We start from the raw sequence: 13,396 nt of genomic DNA, 5'->3' as shown, positions 1-13,396 counted from the left end.
CAACAGCTTAATAGGTCGGAGCTTCCGCCCACAACCTTTCTTGCGCTTTGTCATTGGCCAGGCTTCAGCCCTCGCCTCCGCCTCTCCTCCGGAACCGCTCCTGGTGTTCCAGAGCCTTGCAATTGGCTCGCGGTTTTGTCTGTCTTTGTCCTTGGACTTTGGATTGGTTCATGTGCATATTGTTTCCCGAAGTCAGCCGCAGGGCCCGCCTCACGCGAGTGATTGGCCAGCGGGGTCAGACCCGCGCAGTTATTGGAAGGGGCTCGGGCCTGGCGGGAGCTGGGCGGGGCCGGAAGCTGACCGGCACCATGGCGGCCACGGTGCCGCTGCGGGACCGCCTGAGCTTCCTGCACCGGGTGAGTGCGGGGGGCCCCGGCCCCGCCGCGCGCCGCCTCCTGGCCTCGCCCCCGGCCCGAACCGGCCGCCTCCCTGGCTCCGCTCGACCCTCGCGGCGTCCCCGCGCCGGGCTCTCCGGCTGCTCCTGAGCTCGGCGTCCCCTCCGTCGTCCCCCGGCCCCTCCCACTTATTCTCTCTACTCTTTTTCACCCCCTTCCGTCCCCTCCTACACCCCAGACCCCTCCTCCTCTCCCCTCCTACTCTTCGGCCCCTCCCAAAGCTGGGGGATCCCACAGCACGTACGTCGAGGGGGCAGGTCAGGCTACCCGTGTGTCAGGTCCACTGGGGACAGTGAGACCCCCTTGAACAAAATCCAAGTTGGAGAAGAGAGTTGTGGGACCCCAGTTTTTGTTTTCTTACCCAACTTAAAGTATCAATAACCTTACAGAAAAGGAAACATAGTGACCCCAAATTCTGTCTAAGATAAACACAACCAGACACTGGTCCGGGAAACGGGAAAACCTTTTATTCAGTGGCTCAGGCGGTGGGGGAAGCCCTGAGCTCCACTCCAAATTGTGCAGAGAGGACTGAGAGTTTTCAGGACAGAAGGAGGGACGGGTGGAGCTCAAGTGAAAAATTATAGGCAGTTGGGCAGTGTCCACGGGATACCGGCTGCTGTGCTGATAGCTGGTGGTTACAGAAGCTAGGATCCCATCGTCCAGTAGCGACTGGGAGACAGCCCCTGTCCTTCCTGATGGTTACATTTAGAGGAGTGGCCTTCAGGTCCTTGAGAAAGATACTCCCGAGTTGTAGGAGTTCCGTGTTCACAATTGTAGGTCCTTCTTAGAAAATGCTTCTGAAATGACCCAGTAAATTCTCCTGGCACCTCGAGCTTCCTCAGGCAGGCGGTGGGGATGGGGGTGGGGGGATTCCCGGTTCACCCTCGTGCTGCCAGAAGCACAGTCAGTTTTCTTTGAGCAGAGATTTCGCTTATGTGCCAAGCATTCTACGGTTCTGCAGACCTTGCCAGCTCCCCTCTGGGTCTTGGTGGACAAATAGCTAAAGACTGTGTACACACACAGCCTCGTGCGACATTCAGGCAGACCGTATCTGTGGCCAGCACCTCCCGGAGGGCACGTGAAGTCTGTCTACACTGAGGCTTGTGCCCCCCAGATGTTCAATGATGTGGAACGGGTGTTTCTGGGTTTTATCCCTATAAGCTGTAGGTCTTTGTGCTGAGTCAGCTCTTAATTTCTGTCAACAGGTAAACGTGAGACACACAACTAAGTTGGTTGTTCTTGCTTTGGGTTGTTTCCGTGGAGTCCTTTCATAGAAGTGGAGCTGTAGGTCGGTCAGGCTGAATGGTTATGTCACTTTGCTGATTTGTGTTCCGGAAAAATGTAATCTTCCCAGTGCCCTGCGTGGGAAGTGGGAAGGGGGCTGACCCCAAGGGCTTTTTTTTTTTTTTTTGCCAGTCAGTAAGTAGGTAAACTAAAGGTGGTTTTAAGTTGTGCGGCTGTAAGCATAGGGGTCTGGGGGCCATGCCGAATCCTGACCCAGAGGGCCCGTCACCATGGAGACCACCACCCGTTTCCTCTTCGCAGGCGTTCCTGCTGACCTCCACAAGGGAGGCTCCTGCAGGCTTCCTGTGGCCTGTAGGACCATAACTGCCCTCTCTGGGTCCCCTCACCCTGTGGCATGCCAACAACGAGATGTGTGGAGACCGGTGACCCGAGAACGAGGGCTCCTGTGGCCCATCTCAGGAATGGGTGGCCCCTTTGGTGTCCGGGGGCCCCCTGTGTGCATGGCCACTCACTGTGGGCAGGGCTCTCCCTCCCTTTCAGCTCCCGATTCTCCTGAAGGGAACGTCGGATGATGACGTCCCGTGTCCAGGCTACCTGTTTGAGGAGATCGCCAGTATCCTTCCTTGTGGACACATGTGGGGGCCCTGGAGCAGGGTTCCTGGGCTTCTACCCTGAGCGGGCCACGGCTCCTTTTCCATAGTAGCCAGGTGTGAGCGGGCTCTGAAAGCCGCACTACTGATGATATGAGGCCCAGGAAACCCTCGAAGCCTGATGCTCCTGAAACCAGGGCCTGGGTGGGCGCCTGCTGGGGGGACACGCTGAGGAGCGTGTGGCAGGAAGGCCTGGCTTCTCGCCCAGGCCAGCGGCCGTGTGCGGCCCAGGGTCAGCTCGCCCCTTCCCTAACCGAGCGCCTCCCAGAGATCACCCACGAGTCCCTGGGCAGCAGCCAGTGCCTCCTGGAGTACCTGCTGAGCCGTCTGCAGAGCGGCTCTGGCCGCGTGAAGCTCAAGGTGAGTCCGTGAGCGGCTCCGCAGACTTTCCTGGGGGTTAGTTTAGGGCCCAGTCCTGCCCCCGGTGGTGAGGCTGGAGGGGAGGGGTGAGCCGGGGGCGCGGTGGCTGTGTCGGGAGGGGTGCCATTCTTTGGGCCCAGCTCTGCCCCATGTGCCTGCTCCCCCAGGTACTGAAGATCATGCTGCACCTGTGCGGTCATGGCTCCTCGTCCTTCCTGCTCATCCTTAAGCGCAACCCCGCCTTCATCCAGGAAGCCGCAGGTACAGCACCGGCACAACCCAGTGGAGGTGCAGGGAGGAGGGTGGCCAGGGCAGGTCTTGGCCAAATCCCATAACCCGGGCCCCCGCTCCCCCACCCCTTACTCATGCTCCCACCCTGTGCTCCGTCCACCCTGTCCTCTGCTGCCAGCTCCTCTGTGCCAGACCCTTCCCTCCTCCCCAAAGGGCCAGGCCAGCTCAGCTCGGGGCTCCTCCAAGCCCTCCCTGCGCTTAGCCCCCTGCTCCTCCCCTGTGTTCACCGCACTGTACAGAATGACTGGTGTCTGTCCGTGAGCCCTGCCAGGCCCTTGCGGCCTGGACCTTTCCTGTCCTTGTGCCCTGCACACGGTGGGCGTTCGGCAAGCGTCCGCACTGCCATCCCTGCCACGGGCTCTCTCTTCTCCCCAGGGCTGCTCCTCAGGGCCCTAGTAAGCCTTCCGCTGTTGGAAGGGCTGTGGGAGGACGGGACTGGTGAGGCCGGCAGGAGAGGTGGGGCTCTGGCCTGTCGTGGTCCAGGCGACAGGTGGGTCTGGGGTGGAGCCCCATCACTCACCCACCCCCAGGCCGGAGGTGTCCGTGCGTCTCTCATCTCTTGTTAACAAGGACTTGTGGGGACATGGCCTGAGATCTTCTCCTCGGGTGGGGCAAACTGAACAGGAGGGCCTTGGTGTTCAGGCAAGAACCCACCCTGCCAAGCTGTCCCTGAGGGGCAATGCCACGGAGGGGACTGAGTCCCTCGGCCACTGCTTGCTTGCAGGAGACCCTCAGCAGTTAGCGAGTTAGTCCCACCCGCCAGGTGCTGGGACTTATCCCACCCACACCCCAAATCCACTGTCCCCCCTTTACTGCAGGCAGGACTGAGGCTGGGGTGGCGCTGGGCTGCCCGTGGGCCCTGGGCCACTATGCCAGCGCCTCGGAGACAGGGAATGGCCTTGAAGCGGGCACAGACCATGACTCAGCAGATGCCCAGAGGCATCCAGGGGGCTGGGGGTGCACTTGTCACGACTTAGCTCCCCGGAGCTTGTGCACTGAAGCAGCGCAGCTGGTTCATACTCACCAGCCAGCTGGTCAGAATGGGCCTGTCCCGCTGGGCAGCTCATGTGACCATGGCTGGTGCCAGATGTCACCTCTATCCTGGTCTCCAAAGAGGGCAGATGAAGCAGAACAGGGACAGCAGACCGTGGTTTTCTGTTGGCACCAAAATCGCTTGAGCTCTGAGCACTGCCCCCAGAGGACGGGTGCCCAGATAGGCCTGCATAGGCTGTGAGAAGAGATGGTGCTGGGAGCAGGAAGGTACACAGAGAGGACGGCCCTACTTTGGGGGCCAGGTGGGGGTCCCCTGCAATTCGAGGCTTGGGCCCCACAGGGAGGGTGGGAGCTGTGGCACGGCAGCAGGGAGGTGCCCGCCCTACCTGGTTGCAGGGCCGTGGTCTGCACACCCCGGGGCTGGCCTGCCAGGGTGGAGACAGCACCAGATGGGTGAAAAGTGCGATGTGTTTGGACAGAGGAAACAGAGAGGCCCTGCTCTTCCTCTCAGCTCTGAAAGGATGAGGTGGAGCCAGGCATAAGGTGTCCTCCAGCTAGTGCAAGGGCCCTGCGGCAGGGAGAGCCCGCGAGTGGCTTAATGAGATTTAAGCTCGTTTGATTCACCACATCTGAAGTTTTATGAGCAGGAGACTTTTCAGACGTGGTAAGGAACTTGAGTTTTATCATCTTTGAGCCCCTGGAAGCGCTAAGTGTTTTGAATCGGACAAGAGCCCCCTCTGGTTGCCTCTGGGTGGAGAAGGGGTTGAGGGGAGGCAGTTAGGCCGCAGGTGCAGGAGCTCAGGCGGGGGCGGCAGTGGGGTCAGGGAGTGATGCAGCCCATGATGTTCTGGAGGTCGGATTGCAGCCTCACCGCTGGGGGTGTGGGCCGGGGGAGCCGAGGGGTTGTGAGGGCATAGCCACCTCAGGCCTGGGGACAGTGGTGCATCTGTGCTTTAGGAAGCCCCCAGGGACTCGGGGGGGGGATGCTGAGCAGGGGCTTCCTGGGGGGCTGGGCGGGGCCGAGGCTCACCACCTGTGTCGGGGGTGGGCTTTGAGGCTGGGCCCCTCGGGGTGGTTGGCATAGCCCAGCTCAGCTCTGCTCCCCTCTGCCTCCGTCCCGCAGTTTTCACGGGACCCCCGGATCCTCTCCACGGGAACAGCTTGTACCAGAAGGTGCGGGCAGCCGCCCAGGTGAGCCCAGGACCCAGGTCTCTCCCTGCTTTTCCCACCCGGGACTCTGGTTCCACTCCTGCTGCGGGACGAGAGCCCCTGTGTGTGGCCCTCAGAGGAGAAGGGGACAGGGGTGCAGAGCAGAGGGGTGGGCGGGAGGACAGCGGCGTGTGGCTGTGCTGAGTGTCCTCTGCCTCTGCCTAGGACTTGGGGGCTGCCTTGTTCTCGGACGCCTTGTCACCTCTGCCTCCTTCCCAGCCACCCAGGGCCCTGCCTCCAGCAGGTATGCAAGTACGTCCAGCCCCATCACCAGGTTCCACTCTGCGGGGGCTCACGGCCTCTCCTCCCCTGAGTATCCGGGACTGAGGGTGGGGGTCCCCGCCGCTGCTGACGTGGGCCTCCCCACAGGCATGGGCTCCCAGTCCAGGCCCCAGAGCTCCCTACAGGGCTTCGGCTACAGCAAGGAACGGGGCCACACAGGTGAGTGCTGTGGGGATGAGGGGCCGGGCGAGGGGTGGGCGGGGCCTGTGCGCCCCCCGACTGACTTCCCTCCCACCCTGGGGCGGCAGGGCAGGTGCAGCTGGCTCTGTTTAACCGACAGGTGAGAAGCCAGGCTGAGGGTCAGCCTTGCGCTCGGGCCCCCAGCGCTGGCTCCTTCAAGGAGCCGAGGGCAGAGGGTGGTGGTCCCGGCTGTGGCAGGGGTGATTTAGAGCAGGCCGGGTGCCGGCCCTGCTTGCTGGGAGAGCCTGAGGCCCCAGCAGGGCCACTGGGCCGTGTCAGGCTGCTGTGCTGACTGTGTGGTCACGGCTCCCAGTTCCCTGGCACTTGTAATTCCCGAAGTGGGTCTGCCTCAGAGGCCCCACCTGTTCCTAATTTGGGGGTGGCCGCCGGATCACCCTCTGTGGGGCACTCGTGGGAAGGCCCTTCAGCCCTGGGCGTGAGCACTCCTTAAGCGGCCACGGAGATTGTGGTTCTCAGGACAAGCACTTCAGGTGGCCCCCTGCTCCGAGGCGGGGACCCAGGGGGCACAGCGGCACAGCTTTGCTGTGAGCTGCCGAGCGTCCAGGTTCCACGGGGCCAGGATGCACTGAAGTGAATTCACCACGGAAGCTTCCGGAAGGGCCCTGTCCCTCCACACGGTCTCTGCTCTGTGACTGCAGCTTGTGTCCTGCTTCCAAGTCCTGGGTGGGGAGCAGGCAGGGGCACCTCATCCTGGGAAAACGGGGCAGGACTGAGAGGGGCTGCGCCGTCTCCTCTCCGTCTCTGGTGCAGGCTCTGCAGGCGAAGCCTTCCTGTCCACCATCCAGAAGGCCGCAGAGGTGGTGGCCAGCGCCATGCGCCCTGGGCCTGAGAGCCCCAGCTCCCAGAGGTCCCTTCTGCGAGGTGACGCCTACCAGCCGGCTGTGACACCTTCAGCCGGCCTCGGCCCTCCAACCCCTGGGAACCCTCTCCCCACAGCCGGCCCAGGTGCCCGAGGTATCCAGCGAGACTCCTCCCCTGGAGGGGTCTGGCTTCCCCCTCCCAGGGCCCTGGGCTTCCTGTCACCTGTTCGGGCCAGGCCGGAGCTGATGGGGGAGGAGGAAGAAAGCAGCCCACCCATGGTGGGAGGGGGTACGAGCCACACCCTGCCGCTCCCACGACATCTCTCAGAGCCAGCATGCTCCATTGGCCACGTGGGAACCCCCACAGAGCCGGCCGCCCACACGACTCGAGTTCCCTGGGGCCTCTGCGGTGGCTGCCTTGTCCCTGCACTGTCTGACGTCTCTGTCAGTCTGCTCTGGGTGGGAACTTGGGTGGTAAGGCCCCACGAGAAGGCGGGGTCTGCCCAGGATCCCAGCTGCTCAGACACAGAAGCAGGACTTGAGCTGGGACGGGAGCCCAGCCCCAGCTCTTGTGCATTCACCCAGCGCGTTCAAGCGGCTGTGCAGCCCATCAGGGCCCAGGGACAACAGGGAAGCCCCCCACAGGGGCCAGGCTCCGTGGCACGTGCGTTCTAGTGGTGAGCTGTAAGAAAGGAAGGAGGGGCATCTGTCTGTGATCTCCGCCTTTCCCAGAAGCTGCTGTCACGTTTGTCTGGCTAGAAGGAAGAATGTCAGGACTCACTGGGATTTGAGAGCTGCTGTGCTGGGCGCCGCCCCACTGCCCCAGCCCGCTGCCCTGCGTGTCCTGCCTCCCGCCTGGCCTGTGGTGCCTGGCACTGCTTCCTGCATCTTCCAGGCTGGGCGTGTCCCGTGCGGGACCCCCCACCCTGGCCCTGAGTCAGAATGTGCCCCATTCTGTCCCGTCTCCTCTCGCCTGGTGTTTCCTGGAGCTGGAGCCCAGGCGGCCACCCTGTCCACATCTCGGGACCCAGCCCCCAGGCCCTTCCCTGGGTCTCCCCATCCAGGGCTCCTGGAAGATGGACATGGGGCCAGTCTGAGGCCCACAAGGGTCTTACCCTTGGTCACTGTTTCTTCCAGCCATGAGACACCAGCCTGGGCAGGCCGGAGGCGGCTGGGAGGAGCTGGACAGCAGCCCAAACTCTCAGGATTCTTCCCAGGAAAATGACGACCTGGGCAAGGCCTCGGACTCAGGTAGTCCGTCGGGCAGTGACAGCCCCTCAGGAGCCAGCCGGGCACCCAGCGACCTGGCAGAAAGGTGAGCCAGCACCCCAGGGCACCCCTCCCTGCCCTGCTCCAGGGTCCTACCCCGATGGGGGAGACTTGACCCGGAAAGGCTTAACCCCTCCTGGCATGGGTGGAGTCCACTCTCTTTCCTGACCTGCGTGCCCCCGACAGGGTCGAGGCCGTGATCCTGAGTGACTGCCAGCAGGAGCTGAGCCTGGTCCGGGCCGTGACACGGGGGCCACATTGCTTCCTGAGCCGAGAGGAGGTGCAGCACTTCATCAAAGAGTGAGCCCCGGACCCACTGCAGGCCCTCCAGCCCTGCGCCCCCCCCCCCCCGCCTCTCACCCTGGCTCTGCACACCGCCCCCCTCTTGCTCTGCTGGCCCAGCCCCATTGCCCGGTGCCCCCTACATGCAGGTGTGGACTCCTCAACTGTGAGGCCGTGCTGGAGCTGCTCATCCGCCACCTGGGCGCAACCAGCGAGCGTGTGCAGATGGTGAGGGGGGGAGCGGGGGTGGTGGTGGGTGAGGGGGGAGTGAGCACGGGATTCTGGTGGACCGCCCAGCTCGGCTGAGGGCCGAGAGGAGGGAGGGAGCTGGTCAGACAGCCCTCCTTGGGGGTGGACCCTGCTGACATCAAGCCCGCCCCGCAGAGAGCCCTGGGTGCCATCGCCTCCCTCGGGTGCACCGACCTGCTCTCCCAGGAGCGAGTCCTGCTCCTTGCCCGGCCTCGGCTGCAGGAGCTCAGTGTGGGCAGCCCTGGACCCGTGACCAACAAGGCCACCAAGGTGGGCAGCCTCTGGGACCCAGAGAAGCGGGCACAGGACGCCTCGACAGCCCTACACCGTCTCCCCCACCCTCCACTGCCTTCCCTAGACCCGCCCCTCCTGCCCTTGCTGGACAGGAGGGACAGGTCATGCCCTTAGGACAGCGGTCGGGGGCCTGGCCTCTCCCCCGCCCTTCTGCCCAGCAGCTCTGCCCTTCGGGCGACTCGCTCTCCCTCAGGGCTCGTCTCCTGTGGGAAGCTCTCCTCGAATGCTTGGATGCATCTGTCCCTCTGTTCTGTACTCTGGGTCACAGCTCGTGGGTCTGAGCTCTGCTCCCAGATCCCCAGCTCCAGGAGGACAGAAATGGTTCCGTTCGTCTGAGTCTTCTTTCCACTGATGAATGTGGGGAGGCCACCCGGGATCTTCGCTGGGGGCCCCTCGGCAGCAGCCAGGCCCCAGCACCTCCGCCCGCTGTTGGCATCCTTCGGCTTCTGGTTTCCTCTGTGGTGGCTGAAGATTCAGATCCTTAGTCACCTGTCCCTAAACTGCCCTTCTTCAAAGCACTAGTGAACCTGCCACACACGAAACACGTTGTGGGCATGTCACGGTGGTGTTTCTAAAACCTGGGAAGGACCCAGGAGTCTGGCAGGTGGGAACGATCAGGGGGTTTAGACATGTCTGTTCTCTCCGCGTGTGTGTCGGGTGCTCGTGTGGCACCTGACCAGGGGGGCTTTTCCTGCTCTGGCAGGTCACACGGCAGCTTGATGCCGGGAAAGTGTCCATTTGTGTGACAGTGGGTGGGGAGCAGCAGCGCTGCAGTTGGGGGAATGACACGAGAATAGTTGTGAGCGGCTAGCGGCCCTGCCCCCTGCTCTGGGCAGCGGCATTGAGGAGGGAACTGGGAGGGCCATGTCCTCTGAGATTCCTGGAGGAGCACAGGAGCCCTCACTGATTCCCCTCTTCTTCCCTCGTTCAGATCCTGAGACACTTTGAAGCCTCCTGCCGACAGTGGCCCCCTGCCTGGAGGCCCCCAGCCGAGCCTGGCCCCGCAGTCGCCCGTGTGGGCCCATCAGACCTGCTGACCGACACCCTGCCTTTCACGGGGGGCCAGGGTTTCCTGCAGCCTCTGAGTTCAGCTCTGTTTTCGCCCAAGGGCACCGCTCCCCCATCGGGGCTGCAGCCCGGCCCTGTGCCCCCGACTTCCCTGGAGGGCTGCCCCCTTCCAGCCCGTGCGGATGCCAGGGAGGCCAAGACCAGACTGGCAGGTTCCAGAGAGCAGGGGGCTGGATCCGAGCGGGGCCCGTTCAGCACAGACACTGCAAAGAGAGGGCCAGAGCTTGACCCGGGCCCCGGGGATAGCTGTGACTCCTTGTTCGCTGGCATGGAACTGGTGGCCTGTCCCCGCCTGGTGGGGGCCGGGACTGCTGCAGAAGAACCCCTCCCAGCCTGCCAGGCTCCCTGGACGTCGTCACAGAGGGTGGCAGCAAAGGAGCCTTCTGGCTCTGAGCCATCAGCTTTCGCATTCTTAAACTCATGATCTTGTCAGCCTGGGCCACTTGCAGAGTCTGTGTCCCCCAGCCCCTCACTCCTAGGACTCTGTGACTTTGTGCTGTCCCCATGTGCCCACAGCCTCTGTGTCCCACCAAAGAGTGGCTCCCCTCAGGTGTCTGCAGTCGGCCTCGCCCTCCTCTGGCCTCCTCCCCTCACCCACTGAGGCCTTGGTGAGGGTAGCCACCCAGCCAGGTAAGCTCAGAGTGGATAGCCCACCCAGTGACGAGAATAGCCACCAGTAAAACACAGATAATATTTCAGGAGTCCACGAACCAGCAAGAGCCAGGCCGGCACTGCTGGAAGGGTCATCCTTGCCCATGGGGACTACTCCCCAACCTTGTCCCTGAGGTGGGTTCCCCATTTTTCTGCTGGGGGGCAGGACCCCCCCCCAGCCCACCCCGTGGGTGTGATGGCCGAGGAGCAGCCCCCCAAGCAGCCCGCAGGACACACAGGGAGGGCGGGACGGGCACAGAATGAGGAGCCGAGTGCTTGCTGAGACTGGCAGCCGGCGGGCCCTGGGCTGCTGGGTCCCCCACCTCACAGCCATCTGGTCTGGCCGGATGAGCACACCACCCGCTTTTCCCAGTTGCCAAAGGGATCCTAAGGGAGGACAGTGGGGTGGGTGTATGGCGTGGCCTGCCTGGAGGGTGTGGGCGGGAAGGCCTGCTGACCGAGCTCAGAGACCAGACGCCCCTTGGAACTGTCCTCAGTCCCCAGGGTCCTCACGGGCACACAGAGAGGGGCACCAGGGGGAGACAGACAGGTCCTGTCTGCAGGCTGAGCCCAGGCCCGGCCCCCAGCCAAGCTTCTGCTGTTTCCAGACGACAGGCCTGAGAGGAGGACCGCAGGGCCACCTCAGTCATTCCCCCCTGCCCCCACTGTCTCCTTGGCCAGAGACTGGCCATTTGGACTTGAATTCCTATAGCAGCAGGCAGGCACAGGGCCTCACAAATGCTGACCTCGGGGTCCCCTGGGGAAACCCCTGCCTGCCTGGCCCTCAGAAACAAGGATTTTTGGGTGGATTTGGAATCACTGCTTGGGTCTTTGAGGTCAGATCCCTCTCTCAGCGGGGGTAGCGGGGGTGTCCTAAGCAGCGTCACACCTTCTCGTCCAGCAGGATGGGGTCCTTTCCAGCACTGGGTCCCTGTGTGACCCGTGTCAGCTCCCCCCTGCCGTGACCACTGCCTGCAGACTGTACGGCCACCTCAGAGCAATGGCTGTGGTCCTTCTTGGAAGAACTGGGGTTGACCTGGGGTCACACCTCCTACATAAACACTGCTGTTCACACAAAGCTGCACTGTTTGCTTTTTTTTTTAATTTTCCGTCTTTGTGTGTGTGTGTGTGTGTGTGTGTGTGTGTGAAAATGGCCCTAAGGGGCACACAGAGAGACTTCTAAAAGCAGGGACAGGTATTTCTTCCTTAAATGTTTGTTAAGACTCCCTAGTGGAACTATCTTGTCCTGTAATTTTCTAAATTGCAAGGTTTTTAACTATGAAGTTCAATTTCTTAAGTAGATTTAGGATGATTTGGGTTATCTATTTCTTCATAGGCGAGCTTAAGTAATTTTTTTTTTTAATTTATTTTTGGCTGCATTGGTCTTCGTTGCTGCATGCGGGCTTTCCCCAGTTGCAGTGGGTGGGGGCCACTCCTTGTTGCGGTGCGCGGGCCTGTCACTGCAGTGGCCTCTCGTGGAGCACCGGCTGTAGGCGTGCAGGCTTCAGTAGTTGTGGCATGTGAGCTCAGTAGTTGTGGCTCATGGGCTCTAGAGCACAGGCTCGGTAGTTGTGGCGCACGGGCTTAGCTGCTCCGTGGCATATGGGATCCTCCTGGACCAGGGCTCAAACCTGTGTCCCCTGCATTGGCAGGCGGATTCTTAACCACTGCACCACCAGGGGAGCCCCAGCTATAGAGTTTTTCTAGCCTACTTTTCATTATTCTTTCAATTTCTATAGAGTCCCACCTGTCATTTCTGTTACTGATAATTTTTCGCCTTGGTTAGTCTGATTAGAGGTTTATTAATATTACTGACCTTTTCGAAGAACTAACGGTTTAATTCTATCTACTAGTTTTATGTTTTCTATTTCATTGATTTTTGCTCTTTATTATTTCATTCATTCTGGTTGTTTTTCTTTCTCTAGTTTTCTAAAGCTTAGATTATTGATTTGAGAACTTTATTCTTTTCTAATACAAACGTTTTAAAAATATTTATTTATTTGGCTGCACCAGGTCTTAGTTGTGGCATGTGGGATCATTTTCTTTTTTTTTTTAGTTGTGGCATGCAGGATCTTTAGTTGAGGCATGTGGGATATTTAGTTGTGGCATGCAGAATCTTTGGTTGAGGCATGTGGGCTCTTTTAGTTGCGGCAGGCAGGATCTAGTTCCCTGACCAGGGATCAAACTTGGGCCCCCTGCATTGGGAGCATGGAATCCCACACGTTTTCCTCTAGACACTGCTTTAGCTGCATCCCATGAATTTTGAAATATTTTATTTTTATTCAGTTCAAAATATTTTCTAATTTTCCATAAGACTTTCTTTTTGTCTGATGGATTATTTTAAAGTGTGTTTTTTTTGTTATTACTACTTTAACTCTGATGTAAGAGAACATATTTTGTGAGACTTCCATTATATTGTTAAAGATTTCAAACTTTGTTAAAGTTTGTTTAGTGGCCCAGAATATAGTCTATCTTGGTGAATGTTCCATGTACGCTTGGTCTAGAGAACTACAGACCAATCTCCTTCATCAACATAGATTAAAAAAAAAGTCCTCAACAAAATATTAGCAAAACAGGGCTTCCCTGGTAGCGCAGTGGTTAAGGATCCGCCTGCCAATGCAGGGGACATGGGTTCGAGCCCTGGTCCGCAGAGCAGGATCCCACATGCCGTGGAGCAGTGAAGCCCGTGTGCCACAGCTACTGAGCCTACGCTCTAGAGCCTGCAAGCCACAACTACTGAAGCCTGTGCACCTAGAGCCTGTGTTCCGCAACAAGAGAAGCCACTGCAATGAGAAGCCCGCGCACCACAACGAAGAGTAACCCCTGCTTTCTGCAACTAGAGAAAGCCCGCACGCAGCAACAAAGACCCAGCGCAGCCAAAAAATAAAAATTAATTAATTAATTAAAAAAAATTAGCGAAACAAATCCAGCAATATACAAAAAGTAATACACCACAATAAGTGGAGTTTTTCCTGGGGAAGGAAGGCTGGTTCAACATCTGAAAATCAATCAGTGCAATTCATCATATTAACACACTAAAGGAGAAAGAATCACATTATCATTTTACACAGAAATAGCAACAGAGAAAATTGAACATTCATTCATGATTTTTTAAAAAACCAAGCTAGAAATATAACAATTTCTTTCACCTGGTAAA

General features: G+C 59.7%; 1 protein-coding gene across 3 annotated transcripts; it reads left to right on the top strand.

Moving 5' to 3' along the window:
- Positions 1-295: 295 nt before the first annotated feature.
- TEPSIN (TEPSIN adaptor related protein complex 4 accessory protein) lies at positions 296-11,265 on the top strand. 3 transcript variants are annotated; one of them, XM_082679857.1, is made up of 13 exons: positions 296-356; positions 2,181-2,253; positions 2,559-2,650; positions 2,818-2,911; positions 5,058-5,125; positions 5,309-5,387; positions 5,513-5,584; positions 6,377-6,580; positions 7,564-7,741; positions 7,882-7,995; positions 8,127-8,205; positions 8,362-8,496; positions 9,452-11,265. In XM_082679857.1, the coding sequence occupies exons 1-13, from the start codon at positions 309-311 to the stop codon at positions 10,010-10,012; spliced, it is 1,797 nt and encodes a 598-aa protein (XP_082535983.1). In that variant the 5' UTR covers positions 296-308; the 3' UTR covers positions 10,013-11,265. The 3 variants fall into 3 exon arrangements, 2 of the variants coding, with proteins under 2 accessions (XP_082535983.1, XP_082535982.1); XR_014298375.1 differs by lacking the exons at positions 296-356; positions 2,181-2,253 and having other exon boundaries at positions 2,383-2,650; positions 9,452-10,218; positions 11,144-11,250; XM_082679856.1 differs by lacking the exons at positions 296-356; positions 2,181-2,253 and having other exon boundaries at positions 2,383-2,650.
- The last annotated feature ends 2,131 nt before the right edge of the window (positions 11,266-13,396 follow it).

The sequence above is a fragment of the Grampus griseus genome, assembly GCF_964374135.1.
Source record: "Grampus griseus genome assembly, chromosome: 20".
NCBI lineage: Eukaryota > Metazoa > Chordata > Mammalia > Artiodactyla > Delphinidae > Grampus > Grampus griseus.
Note: the sequence above shows the minus strand (reverse complement) of the source record. Positions and strands in the feature narration are given on the sequence as shown.